Consider the following 17,162-nt stretch of genomic DNA (forward strand, 5'->3'; position numbering starts at 1 on the left):
GAACTCTTATCACGTTTGCATCCGCCGCAGGAAAAAGAAATGGAGAAGCAAAGGCTCCTCTACCAGCAGTCCAGACTTCATAACCGTGGCGCTGCAGAGATGGTCCTGCAAATGATCAGCGCCTGCAAAGGTACACTTGTTCCTCGTGCTGAGTTAGCACTTTTTCCCTCCTAACCTGGCTCACCTGAGCATGTGGCTGCCTGTTCTCTTTAGGTGAAACTGGCCCGATGGTGTCTACAACCCTCAAGCTGGGTATCTCTATCTTAAATGGTGGAAACAGTGAAGTTCAGAGGGTATGTGCTTTTTAAGAAAACTTGAAGTTAACTTTAAATGAGCATTTTTTTAATGGATTTTTCCTTCTATTCTGTCAGAAAATGCTGGAGTACTTGAGGGACAAGAAAGATGTTGGCTTCTTTTTGAGTGTCCAGGCGTTGATGCAGACTTGCTGGTCAGTTTTTAGCCACTAAAAGGGTAGGTTAGTCGTTTAAATGTATGAGTAAACGTGGGTTTATCTTCTCCTCAGTGTCCTGGATCTGAATGCCTTTGAGAGGCAGAACAAGGCGGAGGGGCTCGGCATGGTTTCAGAGGAAGGCTCGAGTAAGTCTCTGCACTCTGTTCTTAAGCATCGGCTTTAGATACAGCAGGCAAAAATCACCCTGTTGTTACAGAACCAATGAAGGAGTGCTTTATGTAGCTGAATACACTTACATCACCCATTCCATCACACAGTCACGTGTTCAAATAGCAGCAATGGGACACAACTGAAAAGGTACTCGGGTCTAATGTACATAATTCAGAGTGGTATACATTATTCATTGTATCATTTGAATTAATATATGAATTCATTCATTTTCCTCTACTTGCTTACCATCCGTGGCCTTTCAGGACACATTTTTAATTTAATTGAATGATCATTTTCCTAGCATGAAGTACCATTAACACTGTGAAAGAATTCCATGTATGTACTTTAAATCGAACTGAATGTAGTTCAAGGTTTCCCTCTGTACGTCGAGTATTTTGAGATCCCTATTGGACTTCACCGACTTTTGTCGTCTAATTCTGGAGGTTAATTAGAAGTTCTAGCTGAATGAATTTGCCATGGAATGTTGTTAATCTCCCCCTCCTCATCTCTTAGTCCTCTACTGTTGTCAACACACTGATCCTCTCTCCCTTCCCCACGATCACTGCCACCTCTCCCTTGTCCCTTCTTTCATGGTCCTCAGACTTGAACCTAGATCGGGGTAAATCATGTTTCTCTCCATTAGCCTCTCTGCTCTCTCATTCCTTTATCTTTCCCCTGTCCCTCTGGCTCCATCACTTCTTTTTTTCCTAACAAAAAAACTTCTATCAAGAGAGGATTGGATGCCTCTGTCCATCTTTCATGTTCACAGCTTTGTGTGCCCTTCTCACATGTCGTTTTCATTTTCAAAATGCAGTGAAGGGAATCGAATCTATTCTGTTCACGAAAAAAAACTGTGAATGAACCTTTCGTGAACATAGTTTGATGAATTCCGATAGAGTTCCCAGCTGTTATAACATCTTGCACATTTTTTTAGTCATGCTTCATAGAGAGGCTGTTCTCATCTTTAAAAGCGGGGTTAAAACTCATTAAACAGACGTACTGATGAAACTACATGTCTAAAGAATGTGTAATCCCTTCCTCTGATGTGCTCTATCGTTCGCTGGATTCCCTTCAGCATTTTGATGGACAATGTCCCAACCTCTCTGACATTTAACTTGATTTTTGCTGCATTAACGTAATAAGTATGTATTCAGTGGTGGACTGACTTAAAAAAAGGGGGGGGGAGAAGAAGAAATCAAGCAGTATTGTACACTATGTTGCCAAAAGTATTCACTCACCCATCCAGATAGTTAAATTCAGGTGTTCCTGTCACTTCCACTGCCACAGGTGTATGAATCCCAGCACCTCGGCATGCAGACTGCTTCTACAAACATCTGTGAAAGAAGCTCTCAGGAGCTCAGTGGATTCCAGCGTGGTACCTTGACAGGATGCCACCTGTGCAACAGGTCCAGTCGCTGGGGAAACAGTCTGGGGAAACAGTTTGGGAAAACAGTTTGGGGAAACAGTTTGGGGAAACAGTCTGGGGAAACAGTTTGTGGAAACAGTTTGGGGAAACAGTTTGTGGAAACAGTTTGGGGAAACAGTCTGGGGAAACAGTTTGGGGAAACAGTTTGTGGAAACAGTTTGGGGAAACAGTTTGTGGAAACAGTTTGGGGAAACAGTCTGGGGAAACAGTTTGGGGAAACAGTTTGGGGAAACGGTTTGGGGAAACGGTTTGGGGAAACAGTTTGTGGAAACAGTTTGGGGAAACAGTTTGGGGAAACGGTTTGGGGAAACGGTTTGGGGAAACAGTTTGGGGAAACAGTTTGGGGAAACGGTTTGGGGAAACAGTTTGGGGAAACAGTTTGGGGAAACAGTTTGGGGAAACAGTTTGGGGAAACAGTTTGGGGATGGCCCCTTCCTGTTCCAACATGGCTGCTGCACCAGAGCACAAAGCAAGGTCCATGAAGACATGGATGAGCTAGTTTGGTGTGGAAGAACCTGATCGGCCTGCTCAGAGTCCTGACCTCAACCCGATAGAACACGTTTGGGATGAATCAGAGCGGAGACTGTGAGCCAGAACTTCTGTCCAACATCAGTGTCTGACCTCACAGATGAGCTTCTGGAAGGACGGTCAAAAACTCCCATAAACACTCCTAAACCTTGTGGAAAGAGTTGAAGCTGTTACAGCTGCAAAGGGTGTGCCGACGTCATATTAAACCCTCTGGATTAAGAATGGGATGTTACTTCAGTTCATATGCGTGTAAAGGCAGATGAACCAATACTTTTGGCATTATAGCGTATATTAAAATGATGCAGTTGTGTGATGTATGGAATGATTCGACCTGTTTTCCTGCCCAGCGTGCTGGGTCAGAACTCTTTGGCCTCACAGGATAATCAATCGGTATCATTTTTAGCCTGTAGGGCGGACCAGTAGGTTTGATGAAGGGTCTGAACATCTGAAATAGATCCCAGAAGACCGAGATAAATGTCCTCTGCTGGCGTCATTACTGTCTTTGGCCAGTTTGATGTGGCAGCCGAGAAAATGGAAAAGCTTGAATTTTGGATAAAGTGTTTCAAACTAAGTGGATTATTTTTTTGTATTAAATCCTTGTGATTTAGTGGTTTGCAGTTTAGATGAGGACACTGTTCTGCCTCAAGCAGCACATCTGCTGCATATCTACATTAAGAAGTGACAGCCGATAGCCGGCAGAGCAGCGACAGACATTCCCTGTCCGACATTTCATTCTTTTCACTTTTTGTGTCGTTCAGATAAACGTATTAATGCATTTAATGCAATGCAACATATACTTAATCCAAATAAAACCTCAGGATCAGAATCACTCGATGATCTGTTGGTTTAGTTCAGGCATAATTATGATGAATACACCCAAGCATTGATCTGTTATGTCCTACTGTTTGCCACCAGCACACCGACTGTAGGACATTTCAAATAAAATAATGACATCATAAGGACCAAACTAAAAGTTACTGGCTCTGTGTTTCATGAGAGAAGTTCACTCTTTTTGAACGGGAGCTGGAGCCAGAACCTGCTGATCCTGAGTTGTATACAGCTGTGGGCTATAACATGTATTTAAGAATAGAATTCTATATATAGAATGTGCAATAAATCCACTGATAATCAGTTCATCCCTGAATACTGCAAAGTTTTAACTATATTGATGTCTTTTTTATCTGTGCAGCCCAGAATTCTGGTTGTTTGTCCAGTTAACACATATTATTCATGTGGCTATTCGTCCGTTACTGTGTCAGTTTTTCACTGCAACCTGTTCTCACATGCATGTGATGCTGGCTGTCTTGTAATGTTGTATGACACGTGACTGTATGTCAGTCAGTTTTCTGACGTGTTATTTGTATTCTTCGATTAATATTGTTCCTGAAATTTAGTGTGACTCATTCTTTAATTTATGGTAACAAGCGAGGCTCTGACAGAGGTGGTAATTGCAGTGTTGGATACTAAAATCCATTTAAAGATGATGGTAAGTAGAGAAATGAATTTAATTTATTATCCTCACACTGCCTGTAAGCAGCAAAACGACCTTGTTATGTGGTGTGATCTGGTTTAAAAGTCGCACTTTGATTCATTTCGTTTGTTTCCATTTGTTTAGATGAGAAAGTGATGTCTGACGATGAGTTCACCTGTGACCTCTTCCGATTCTTGCAGCTCCTTTGTGAAGGCCACAATAATGGTGGGAGTCGCCGGTGTTTCAAACGAAGGTTACAGATTTGATTTACATCAAAAGCAAACACTGCAAGCCGACTAACTGGTGGTTTTCTTTGGTAGATTTTCAGAACTACCTGCGGACACAAGTAGGCAGCACAACCACCATCAATGTCATCATCTGCACCGTAGATTACCTCCTTCGGCTTCAGGTGCTTTCACATTCTTTTACTTTAACCTTAAAGCAGGGGTCTCAAACTGATCCGTGAAAGGGCCGGTGTGGCTGCAGGTTTTTTGTTCCAACCCTGCAGCAGCTCAGCTGACTTGTTTCATTCAATCAACTTAAAGGGATAGTTCACCTCTTTTGACATGAAGCTGTATGACATCTCATGCTAGCAAAATCGTTTATGAACATTTTCTTACCCCCTGCTGCGACCTGTGAGCCGAGTTCCAGCCTCGTTTTGGCGTTGACGAAGGTAGTCCAGCTAGTTGGCTGGGGCCACAAAAATAAAGCGTTTGGCTTCTCAAAACAACATGCGTTCAAAAGAGTAATACATTTGCATCACAAAATCGTTCTCCAGGAAAGAGTCAGACCTCCCAATCGCTTGGCCCTATTTTCTCTCCCTTCGTATCACTGCGTGATCGCTGGATGGAGCGACCTCGCACGCGGCATGTCAGGACAGGCTGATTAAAAAGTACGCATTCTAATCACTTTTTATCAATCGCTCGCTCGCATTCAGTCAGGATGAGGTGTAACAGGCGCGGCTGTCAGCAAACGGCAGCACGCAGTGATACGAAGGGAGAGAAAATAGGTGCCAAGCGATTGTGAGGTCTGACTTTTTCCTGGAGAACGATTTTGTGATGCAAATGTATTACTCTTTTGAACGCATATTGTTTTATAGAAGCAAAACGCTTTATTTTTGTGGCCTCAGCCAACTACCTTCGTCAACGCCAAAACGAGGCTGGAACTCGGCTCACAGAATGCAGCAGGGGGTAAGAAAATGTTCATAAATGATGTTGCTAATATGGGATGTCATACAGCTTCATGTCTAAAGAGGCGAACTATCCCTTTAACTGGTTAAGACCTTCAGTGCAGACAGTTCAGTGGATTGAATGAAACAAGTCAGCTGTGCTGCTGCAGGGTTGGAACAAAAACCTGCAGCTACACCGGCCCTTTCACGGTACAGTTGGAGACCCCTGCCTTAAAGTACTCCCACAGTCTATTATATTAATACTTTTCTGTCATTTTATCAATAAAGGAATCTATCAGTGATTTCTACTGGTATTACTCTGGCAAGGATGTCATCGATGAACCGGGCAAAAAGAATTTCTCCAAAGCAATGACTGTGGCGAAACAGATCTTCAACAGTTTAACTGAATATATTCAGGTAAAGTGTGATCAAATTGTGCGTTAATGCTGCTGGTTGGTTGTATTTTTTTGTGTGTCACATGCAGTCTCTCTCCGCAGGGTCCATGCACTGGCAACCAGCAGTCCCTCGCCCACAGCAGACTGTGGGACGCTATTGTCGGGTTCCTTCATGTCTTCGCACACATGATGATGAAGCTGGCACAGGTACACACATTCAACTCGTTAGGAAAAATATAAAAGCATATGAGTGCAACACTGACGTTGCTACTGTCTCAGCAAGAGAAAAAAAAAGCAGAATCACAGAACAAAAACTAAATCTCCTTCATCTGTGCCAAGCCTCAGGGACATCTGAGTCTAGATATGAGCTCTGCTGAGGACTCAACGGCTCCTCACAACTACATAAAAACACTCTTTTCTTAAATACTTTGTAGTAAACACGCTTCAGGTGATGAGAAGCTGCCCACTATCTGTTAGATTATTACATTTGGAGTGTAAAGTCACTTTGGATTTCTTGAAGTATTTCAACCATTCGCTGAATTGAATTAGTAACTTAAGTGTAAAAAAAGTACAACTAATAGGGGTTCAGTTTCATTTAGTTGGCCGGCTTTCAGGGTGTTAGTATGCACTGTAACGACAGTGTTTGACTGTATTTTACAGTAATTGTAAAATACTGTTGAATATTCATCCCTCACATGTAAATTAACAGTTAAATCAGTCATTTAACAATACCATTAGATAACTGTAATTTAACAGCATAAAACAGTATTTGTAATGAATTGATGTCCAAATCCAAAATACGTTATCATACTATTAAATAAATTACGGGAGACTCGCTGTAAAATTACTAAAACACAGTTATCCTATCTCATGTACTGTAATCCAAAAAACAGTATTATACTGTTTGATAAATAACAGTAGTTGCACTGTAAAATAACTAAAACACCTACCATTATTCTACGGTCATATACTGTAATCCAAAAAACAGTAATATACTGTTAAAATAAATAACAGACTGTAAAATAACTTATTATTTGTATTTATGTTATTTTACAGGGAAATTCTTTACAGTGTGGTGCATCACTGATAACTGATTTTCTTCTATCATAAGTAAAAAAAATGACCTTATAACGCATTTAATGATATGCATATTAGTATGAAACCTGTTCCAAACAGAATTCTGCGCTCTTAAGTGATTAATTATTATGATTCAAAATTAAATTAAACACGACTGAGCTTGAAAGAACCTGATGGAGCTGATTTCAAATTTAGTTTTGAGCCGTTTTTAAACATAACCGCCAGAGATTTTCAGGAGAATGTGTGGGCAACTTCCCAGTTGGATTCTTCTGCTCGGATCCATATTCAGGGGAGGGGTGCAGCTGGCGTTTACATCATCCAAAGCACAGGATGTTAAAATCTCCACAAGAGGTCCAGAGCAAATGTTGTGGAAATCTGTGTTGCTACTCCAGAATATCTCAGGAACATTTCAGGACTCCAGTGCATGTGTGAAAACGGCTTTCTTCTGGGGAACCTGCACCCTTCCAGGTGCCTGTAAGCCTGAGAACTTCCAGGTGCAAAGGTGTGTTTGCACCTGTCTGCAGGTCGACTCCTAAAGCGCTGTTAGAGGTGGAGTTCACTGTGGAGGACTGAAGCTGTCACAATCCCACAAAAATACAAAAATATGTAAACAGGTTCATTTATCAAAGAGATAAAGACAGAAAATATGGAAATAAATAGTTTTTGGGGAATGAATTGGAAGTAAATAGATCTGAAAATAAACTCAGTTGAAGAATTTAGATAAATGTTTCAAAATCCAAAATAAAATAAAGGAATGGATCTTTTTTATCGAATAAATAGATCAGTATGATGTAAAGGAAAATAATAAATAAAAACAGGAATAATAAATTGAAAAGAAATCAGAAAACTGAGCAACAAAGTAAATAAATAGCAACATTAGTTTAAAATGTATTTATTTCACATTCTATTCGATTATTTTTTAATAGATTATTATTTTTTTTAATTTGATTTCAGTAGCATTTTTTTATAAAAAAACCTTTGTATTTCTTTTGGATGTTGACAGTTTCAGTCCTCCACACGATGTTTCTGTACATTTTTCTTTAAACAATGGCACATTAAAACAAGTGGGGGAGCTTCTTAAAATGTTCAATAAGTCACTTTTACTGATATTACTGCTACGACAGAGGAGTGGTGTGAACCAGTCGAGCCAAATCTGAAACAATTCCATCCAAAAGGTTGTATTTTGCATTTTGTACATGCACAGACAGCACGGCGCCTGGGGCAGGTTGCATATTTGTTGCACAGAGACATTATATCAAAGCAAAGCAGTGAGCCAGTCAAAGAAAGGTCAAAGTGCTTTCAAAGAAACCACTGGACTTTGCCAATCTGCACAATGTGACCGTCCGAGTCTTTACTATCAGCACAATGATTGCGAGCCCAAACCTGTCATCGCATCTCAGAGTAAACTCACGAGTAGTTCTTCGTGCAGAAGTTCAGCAAAGTCTAAAACAGACGCTTCAACTTCTTCTTGAATCAATATTCTCACAGGTATTAGCAGCTCTGTTTATGCAGGTGTGATTCGACTAAGAAAAAGCTCTAACCTACATTATTTAAGCTACATTGTGGACTTTTAGGACACACGGCAAGTCTATAATTTGTTTAACGGCCCAGTGAAAGGAGTATTTTTGAAAATGTGATAATGTTGTAATTAATTTACACGTGAATAATTTATGATTTAAACTGTCTCCCACATGGTCAATGCAGGGTAAAGTATGTATTCTTTTATTTTTCTACTGATGTGATATTGTCTTAACTAGTTTATCTGGCAATGGTTTGTCTTTTCAGGCTGTTTTATACCCACCTGCTTTTAAAATTCAGATGAGATTACCCAAATCCAAATGTCCTAATTAGATGGAAGATCTAAAGTCAGACATTGTGTATCTTCACAAACAGGACTCTGAAGTGTCAGATGCTGTGATTACTATTGGATTAGATCAGATTAACTAGAGTATGTAAAATACTAATAATTTAGCATCTTGTTGAGTGTTGCAATACACTTTCATTGTTGTTACACACTGCATTTCATGGTCTCTGATCTAAGCTTGAGCTCTGATATGCTTTGCAGAGGATTAATCCACATGAACTGTATGTCGTTTTTTTTCTCAGATATTTTTAGATTCCCTCACTAATTGATTATTGAGAAGCAAACCTTTTGCCCATAGCAGCTTTTGCTCTCTGTGACAGAGAAACATTTCAAATTTTCTCCTCAAATTGGATAAAAGCTCCTCCCTTATTACGTAATTGCTAGAACAGCGGGCAGTTTTAATCCAGCGAGATCATAATGAGGAACACACATGCTTTGTGCTGACTCGTTTCATTGTGAACGAAGATGCAGGTGACTACAAAACTTCCTGAGAGAGGGACTGGCTTTTAACCTCCACTGTCGGCGGAAATTATTTGGTGTTGGAATATACATCTTTATGTGGCATCGATCCTGTGTGCACACATTTAACAGAGGTTATGATTTTTGTTGCCATCTTTCATTTGTGGTGTGTTGCTTTTGTGGTACCGTGTTGCTTTGAATTAATATATCTGTTATAACATAAATGTACAGAATACTTGTGCTCAGTTTCACACACAGAATATCGTAGATTTGGAATTCGAAAATGATACACAGATGTTTTCAAACCAGATGCAATGTACATCTGGAAGAGTTTGCTTCAGTTTTTTGACATCCAAACGTCGTTTAACACTGTGAAAGTTTGAGGGTTTGACTTAACAAGCACCATATGTCTGAAGCGCTCTCTTTGTTACGAATGCGATCATATGCAACACAAAGTGGTTAGAATGCGCACCACATGTAATAACAAGTATTTGGACAACTACATGTTAAAAGGATTCTGTGTGAGACCCCCTGACACTGTTCACTTGTGTTTTTGATGTCATTGATGAGTGCATCTCCTTGTGGACCCCTGGTGTTTCACAACGATGTAACATCTGGTGTCATTACTGTAAGATCCTGTGAATCTTTTTATGGTCGCAGGACTCCAGCCAGATCGGTCTGCTGAAGGAGCTCCTGGACCTCCAGAAAGAAATGGTTGTTATGTTGCTCTCGTTATTGGAGGGTAAAATAGCTTTTTTCTGTTATTGCATTGTTGTTGTTTTTTACATTTAAAGGGATAGTTCGCCTCTTTTGACATGAAGCTGTATGACATCCCATACTGGCAATATAATTTATTAAATTTGACTTACCCCCTGCTGCGTCCTGTGAGCCGAGTTCCGGCCTTGTTTTGGCGTTGATGAAAGTAGTTCCGGCTAGTTGGCTGGGGCCACAAAAATGAAGCGTTTTGCTTCTCAAAACAATATGCGTTCAAGAGAGTAATACATTTGCATCACAAAATCGTGCGTCCAGAAAAAAGTCAGACCTCACAATCGCTTGCCGCAATTTTCTCTCCCTTCGTATCACTGCCTGCTGCCGCCTGCCGACAGCTGCGCTTGTTACGGTGTTTGCTGCTCGGAAGCAGGGGACTGCTCGGTCTGCACTTCGGTCTGCACGGTCTACACAGCACGCAGTGATACGAAGGGAGAGAAAATAGGGCCAAGGGATTGTGAGGTCTGACCTTTTCCTGGAGAACGATTTTATGACGCAAATGTAATACTCTTTTGAACGCATATTGTTTTGAGAAGCAAAACGTTTTATTTTTGTGATCCCAGCCAACTAGCTGGACTACCTTCGTCAACACCAAAACGAGGCTGAAACTCGGCTCACAGGACGCAGCAGGGGGTAAGAAAATGTTCATAAATGATATTGCTAATATGGGATGTCATACAGCTTCATGTCAAAAGAGGTGAACTATCCCTTTAAAACTTTTTCAAATCTCTTGGTTTTATCTTTTTATTTCAGGAAACATCGTAAACGGGACGATCGCACGCCAGATGGTGGACATGTTGGTTGAATCCTCCAGCAACGTGGAAATGATACTCAAGTTCTTTGACATGTTTCTTAAACTGAAAGACATCGTGGCTTCAGACGCTTTCCGTGATTACGTCACCGACCCCCGAGGGCTCATCTCCAAGAAGGACTTCCAGAAGGCCATGGACAGTCAGAAGCAGTACTCCCCCTCTGAGATCCAGTTTCTTCTGTCTTGCTCGGAAGCAGATGAGAACGACATGATCAATTACGAGGAGTTTGCCAGTCGTTTCCAAGAACCTGCCAAGGACATCGGTTTCAACATCGCGGTGCTGCTCACCAACCTGTCCGAGCACGTCCCCCATGACACCAGGCTGAAGAACTTCCTGGAGCAAGCAGAGAGCGTGCTCAACTACTTCCGCCCGTTCCTGGGCCGCATTGAAATAATGGGCGCCAGCAGGAAGATCGAGCGGATCTACTTTGAAATCACTGAAGTGAACCGCAAACAGTGGGAGATGCCACAAGTCAGAGAATCCAAGCGGCAGTTCATTTTCGATGTTGTCAACGAGGGCGGGGAGTCAGAGAAGATGGAGATGTTCGTCAACTTCTGTGAGGACACCATCTTTGAGATGAACATAGCCGCCCAGATTTCAGAGCAGGAGGAAGAGGAGAAGGGGGAAGAGGATGACGAAGGAGACGAGGGCGGGGGTGAGGCAGGACAAGCTGTTGGAGCAGGGGGAGGAGACGAGGACAGTAATGGCGAGGAAGGGCAGCCAGAATCAACTTCTGCCTTTGCAGACTTCATAAACAGCATGCTGGGCTTCTTCAGCATTTTTACATTCCGTAACCTTCGCAGGCAGTATCGCAGAGTGAGAAAGATGACCTTCAAGGAGATCGTTGTGGCCCTGTCCAGGTTTTTCTGGACCATCCTCATGAGTATCCTGCACTTCATCTACAACGTGTGCAAAGGCTTCTTCATGATCATCTGGCAAGCGCTGTTCGGAGGTGGCCTGGTGGAGGGGGCTAAAAATATGACGGTGACAGAGATTTTAGCCAGCATGCCAGATCCCACGCAGGACGACGTGCACGGAGATGGACCGGGGGAGCAGGGGGCCGGCGAGGAGCAAGACACCGGAGGGGTAACGGACAGTGGTGAGACCGGGAGTGGCGAAGAGGAGGAGGAGGATACCCAGGAGAAGGAGGGTGGAAGGATGCCAGGAGTCGATGCTCCGGGTGGACTTGGAGATATGGGTATAGAGGAAGCTGCTGAACCTCCCACTCCTGAGGGGACTCCCATAACAAAGAGGAAAATGGTAAGTCTTTCCTTAACGAGTAATATTCAGGTGATTTAAAAGGTTTAACGGGGTATGACATTTTATCTAAAAAGTTTTGGTGACAAAAAAGGAAGAAACAATCAAGTTTTCTTATTTGTTGATGTTGATTTGTTTTGTTAAAGGCACCAGAAGAGTCTGATGCGAGCCAAAAACCACCCGAGCCAGCTCCTGTAGAGGAAACTCCTCCAGAGCCTGAGAAGGCTGAGTAAGTCTTTGGCTGTGTTCGAAACCGCATACTACATACTACATACGGCATACTGCATACTGCATACTGCATACTGCATACTCATTGATCAGACAGTATGCAGAGCGTTTACCCACAATGCATTTCGCTCCTGCCGGAGCCGAAATCAGCCGGCCTGAAGCTGATTTTGCTTAAGCTCTAAACTCTGTAAACTTTAGCAACATTTGAAACATTTTCAGGCGAGAAAGTAGTCGTTTAGATCCCCAACGTGTTGAAAACCTGACAAAATACCGGCTATTTACAATTTTGTTCCGACGAATTTGGCGCAACTAAAGCTAGCCGCAGTGAGCAACGCACTTCCGGTTATTTTCACAAAATAAAATACCCGTTGCCTTTTATCGTAGGGAAAGCCATTACGATACAATTGGTGCTTTTGTTTTGAAAACAGGAAGTGAACCTACCCTCGTTGTAGCTAGCTTGAAACTGCCGTTTTGACAGGAAATGACGATCGGCGACGTCACGTTACGTTGCATCTTGGGTAGTTTGAGTATGAGTAGTAACCTCATGATGCATACCCAACATTTCGGCGAATCTAGTATGCATTCGGGAAAAAAATCAGTATGAGTAGTAGGAGAAGTATGCGGTTTCGAACACAACCTTTGTTTTTTTAATTAGCTTTCTTTAAGGCAGACTGAGAGGACAGCTGCAGCTTTAGCTGTCTACACGCCAAGAGATTCAAAGGGTTGCATGTTTGCAGCAGCAGTCTGAGGTTGATGAAAACAGTTCTTGTACAGTAACCCTCGTGTGTTTTTGGGTCTCAGTGTTGAAAATGGAGAAAAAACAGAGAAAGAACCCCCGAAGGAAGAAGAACAAGAACAAGTAAAACCAAAGAAATCTTCGGCGAAAAAAGAGAAGAAGATGAAAAGGGATGGAGGTTTTCAAATATGGACTGAGCTGGAAACCCAAAGAAATAAATTCATGGTGACACATTTTCTGCCTTTTTGTTTCAGAAGTGGTTTTCTGGTGTGACGGTGAAGTCATTTCCAGATGAGTCGGTTTAAACGTGTACATTTTTCCCTGCTAGAACTACCTCTCCAGGAACTTCTACAATCTGCGGTTTCTGGCTCTGTTCCTTGCATTCGCGCTGAACTTCATTCTGCTATTCTACAAGGTAAAAAGATGGAGATGCATTTGTGTTTGGGAGGTTGTCAGATTGACTCTTGAATGAGTTAAACCCTGAAAGTCTGCCTGAGCCTCAGCTGAAATGAGACCGTGTTCTGTTCAGGTGTCTGAAATTCCACCCGACGGTGAGGAAATGGAAGGATCTGGACTGTCAGAAGAAGGGAGCGGGCTGTTTGAGGGTTCTGGCCTGTTTGAGGGCTCAGGGGAAGAGGGGGAGGGATCTGGAATGAGTGACGGAGATGAGGATGACGAAGACGTTCCAATTTATTTCTATTTAGAGGAGAGCACTGGATACATGCAGCCCACTCTGTCCTTCCTCGCCATCTTGCACACGGTCATTTCATTTATCTGCATCATCGGCTACAACTGTCTGAAGGTATAACGGGCTCACAGTGAAGAAACTGTCTGTGTATTTTTTGTTGTTCTGATCAGCGGTTGCGTTTGTTTCTGTCAGATTCCACTGGTGATCTTTAAAAGGGAGAAAGAACTTGCAAGAAAGCTGGAGTTTGATGGTCTTTACATCACCGAGCAGCCTGAGGATGACGACATTAAGGGCCAGTGGGATCGACTCGTCCTGAACACGCCGTACGGATCATTTTAAATGGTGTCAAAATTACGTCGGTTCTTCTTTTCTATAGTAATGAATAACATCCTTTTTCTTTCCAGCTCCTTCCCAAATAACTATTGGGATAAGTTTGTCAAACGAAAGGTGAGTTGTATTTGCTTGTGGTGGTGATAAAATGGTCTCGGCAGAGCAGATGTCATTGTGCCTTGTCACCTCCATGTCCAGGTTCTGGATAAATACGGAGACATTTATGGAAGAGAAAGGATAGCCGAGCTCCTGGGTGTCGACTTAGCCTCCCTGGATGTGAGTCAGCAGCACGAGAAGAAGCAGGAGGAACCAGATAACTCCATGTTTGCATGGTACGCTTCAGTTTAAACTGCAGACACATTGGTCACGTGTTCTTGAACCTGAAAGTGGTCTGAAACTGAAATGCTTGTTCTTTTTTTTAGGGTGACCTCCATTGACATCAAGTACCAGATCTGGAAATTCGGGGTTGTGTTCACAGATGGCGTAAGTAAAGCCAAATGTTGCACATATTACGGTGCAATATGCTATCCTGTAATGTACTTTACTGCATCTTTCCATAGACTTTCCTGTATCTCTGCTGGTACCTGGTGATGTCGTTGTTTGGACATTACAACAACTTCTTCTTCGCCTGTCACTTGCTGGATATCGCCATGGGTGTCAAGACTCTCCGCACCATCCTGTCCTCAGTCACACACAACGGCAAACAGGTCAGAGCAGAAAGACGCCTCGTGACATCCCGCCAGCTTCGTTTTGAGCGTCCTGACTCCCTTTTCTCGCTCGTCTCTTTTCCAGCTGATGATGACGGTGGGCCTGCTGGCTGTGGTGGTGTACCTTTACACTGTGGTCGCTTTCAATTTCTTCCGCAAGTTTTACAACAAAAGCGAAGACGAAGACGAGCCGGATATGAAATGCGATGACATGATGACTGTGAGTTACTGCCTCACTGCCAAATATGACACCTACACCGGCTCCCAGTTTACGCCCTCTTTTTTACTCTCTCCTGCACAGTGTTACCTCTTCCACATGTACGTCGGCGTGCGTGCTGGTGGTGGCATCGGGGATGAGATCGAGGATCCTGCCGGGGATGAATACGAGCTTTATCGAGTGGTCTTTGACATAACTTTCTTCTTCTTTGTCATTGTCATTCTGTTGGCCATTATCCAGGGTAAACATGCTCTTATGGATGTTCTTCTCATTTTAGTTAAATGAAATAAATAGGGCTGGGCAACGATTAAAATTTTGAATCTAATTAATCTCATGATTTCCCTGATTAATCACAATTAATCGCATTTGGACGCAAAATCCAAAAATGAATCCAAAAGTAGTGTATAGCTTTTAGCATTTAGTTTTATTTTAAATGTGCTGCCATATGAATGAAAGTGCCATAACATTTGTTGTGCAAACACACTTTTAACATCAGCATCTTTCTGTAGTTTTTATGTAGAAGCCTCGCTCCACTGTCTGTTTCCTTGAATGACTTGCTGCTATCAGTTGTGTGTTTTGCCTTTAAGTGATATTTTAGGCTGGAACTACTACGCTGAGAAGTCAATTCAACTTGGCTGTAAATGCAGGAGTTTTTTTTAAATTTATTTTGAAATACCTGCTTTTATGTTGAAACAAGTAAAACAGGAAGTAGTGCCGGTTAGCTCCGTGAGCTTCACACCTGTAGCGGTGATGTTACCTGCTAGTTTATCTTTATTTTATTACTCCATGCTTCGTGGTGTTTGCTGTAACTGTGTGAATGTGATGCATTCAACAGACTTTTACAATAATAAAACCTGCGTTAATGCGTGATAAAAATATTTACCGGCGTTAAATAATTAACGAGTTAACGCGATAATAACGAGTTAACTCGCCCAGCCCTAGAAATAAAGGAAGAAGGTGTAATGGGATGAGATCACCTTTATTTATTGTGTCATCAGGTCTGATCATTGATGCCTTTGGAGAACTCAGAGACCAGCAAGAGCAGGTTAAGGAGGACATGGAGGTAAAGTAAAGCGCTTTAAGTTGATTTTTTGCTCTGAATGGAAGCAGAAGTGGTTTTAATCGTCTCATTGCTGATCTTTGTGCAGACAAAGTGCTTCATATGCGGCATTGGAAGTGACTACTTTGATACAACGCCTCATGGCTTTGAGACCCACACCTTTGATGAGCACAACTTGGCCAATTACTTGTGAGTGTTCCTCTAGTTTAAGTGCACGTATAGATTAGGAAATATGTACTTATCAAGTGGAAATATTTGAGATTAGTTTGGACACTTTCCTGATATCTGAGTCTTTTTTCAGGTTCTTCTTAATGTACCTCATCAACAAAGATGAGACGGAGCACACTGGGCAGGTCAGTGCGAGGTTCTGGAATAGTTTTTATCAGCTCCTCCTGTCGGGTCCTTGGTTTTAAATGCTCGTTCTCACATCTGCGTGTTTCAGGAGTCATACGTGTGGAAGATGTACCAGGAGCGCTGCTGGGACTTTTACCCCGCTGGAGACTGTTTCAGAAAGCAGTACGAGGATCTGCTCTCCTAGACAACGAGGACTCTGCAGATACTGAGCAGCTGCTTCACTAAACCTGCAATGAACTGATTCTGTCACTTAAACAAAAAGATGCCGAACTTTAATCTTCGTTTTCCTTACAAAACATCATTGGCACGTTGCCAAAATTTAGTTTTTTATAAGAAACTGCAGCTAATATCAAAACTGAAGTTTTTAAATTTGCTCTAATTTATTTATATCTGAGATGACGTGAAGATATCGACACTGTCACCAGTTGAGGAATGTTTTTATGTGAGAATGTGAAGGATGAGTCGCCTGCTTCCCACCACAAACAGAATGGAAACGGATGTCGTTACACTTTAGCTAACTTTTTTCACACATTAGCATTTTGGTTGAAATTCACTTTAAATTTCTCTTGTGGATGTTTTTTTTTTTTTGCATCAGTGTGGTTCTCTTCAGATACTCCTTCATCTTTAAATTCATATTATTTTATTTATTTCACTGATCGGGAGAACTAAAAGTCTGGGGGTGTGAATAAAACACTGTTTCAATGTGACGATGAGTTGATGCTGTACTTTATTAAACTGTGTGTGAAATGCATGTATGTGATCAGTGATGATGCCTCCTTTTTTTTGCAATGCAAAACACTCAAAAGCTGCCAAACAACTCAATGAAGATGAATGAAAGTAAGTTAAGATAGATTAATGTTTGCTTTATGATATTTTGGTTTAATTTTAAATAAAAAAAAGTTGCACTTATTGACTCTTAATCATTTAGCAGAGATCTTTATGTCCCATTATGCTGCCTTTCCAGTATGGATTCAGCTATTTGTCATGAAAAAATG

The 17,162-nt window shown here is 41.9% G+C and overlaps 1 protein-coding gene across 8 annotated transcripts in view; it reads left to right on the forward strand.

Moving 5' to 3' along the window:
• Positions 1-16,922, forward strand: part of LOC142402175 (ryanodine receptor 1-like) — a 77,256-nt gene extending 60,334 nt beyond the window's left edge. For 4 of the 8 annotated variants that reach the window (XM_075487709.1, XM_075487711.1, XM_075487710.1 and 1 more), the window contains 26 exons: positions 31-130; positions 214-293; positions 372-448; positions 524-597; positions 1,224-1,241; positions 4,192-4,272; positions 4,368-4,456; positions 5,504-5,632; positions 5,713-5,817; positions 9,671-9,752; positions 10,532-11,850; positions 11,994-12,076; positions 12,877-13,036; positions 13,140-13,226; positions 13,341-13,613; positions 13,692-13,822; positions 13,904-13,946; positions 14,028-14,161; positions 14,252-14,312; positions 14,390-14,536; positions 14,622-14,756; positions 14,838-14,994; positions 15,752-15,816; positions 15,902-16,002; positions 16,115-16,166; positions 16,256-16,922. In XM_075487709.1, coding sequence (XP_075343824.1) covers positions 31-130; positions 214-293; positions 372-448; positions 524-597; positions 1,224-1,241; positions 4,192-4,272; positions 4,368-4,456; positions 5,504-5,632; positions 5,713-5,817; positions 9,671-9,752; positions 10,532-11,850; positions 11,994-12,076; positions 12,877-13,036; positions 13,140-13,226; positions 13,341-13,613; positions 13,692-13,822; positions 13,904-13,946; positions 14,028-14,161; positions 14,252-14,312; positions 14,390-14,536; positions 14,622-14,756; positions 14,838-14,994; positions 15,752-15,816; positions 15,902-16,002; positions 16,115-16,166; positions 16,256-16,351 — 3,879 coding nt within the window. In that variant the 3' untranslated portion in view covers positions 16,352-16,922. The remainder of the gene's footprint in view (positions 1-30; positions 131-213; positions 294-371; positions 449-523; positions 598-1,223; positions 1,242-4,191; positions 4,273-4,367; positions 4,457-5,503; positions 5,633-5,712; positions 5,818-9,670; positions 9,753-10,531; positions 11,851-11,993; positions 12,077-12,876; positions 13,037-13,139; positions 13,227-13,340; positions 13,614-13,691; positions 13,823-13,903; positions 13,947-14,027; positions 14,162-14,251; positions 14,313-14,389; positions 14,537-14,621; positions 14,757-14,837; positions 14,995-15,751; positions 15,817-15,901; positions 16,003-16,114; positions 16,167-16,255) is intronic. The other 4 variants (XM_075487712.1, XM_075487714.1, XM_075487715.1 and 1 more) reach the window with 1 other exon arrangement.
• Positions 16,923-17,162: the final 240 nt, after the last annotated feature.

This window comes from Odontesthes bonariensis, chromosome 16 (genome assembly GCF_027942865.1).
Source record: "Odontesthes bonariensis isolate fOdoBon6 chromosome 16, fOdoBon6.hap1, whole genome shotgun sequence".
NCBI lineage: Eukaryota > Metazoa > Chordata > Actinopteri > Atheriniformes > Atherinopsidae > Odontesthes > Odontesthes bonariensis.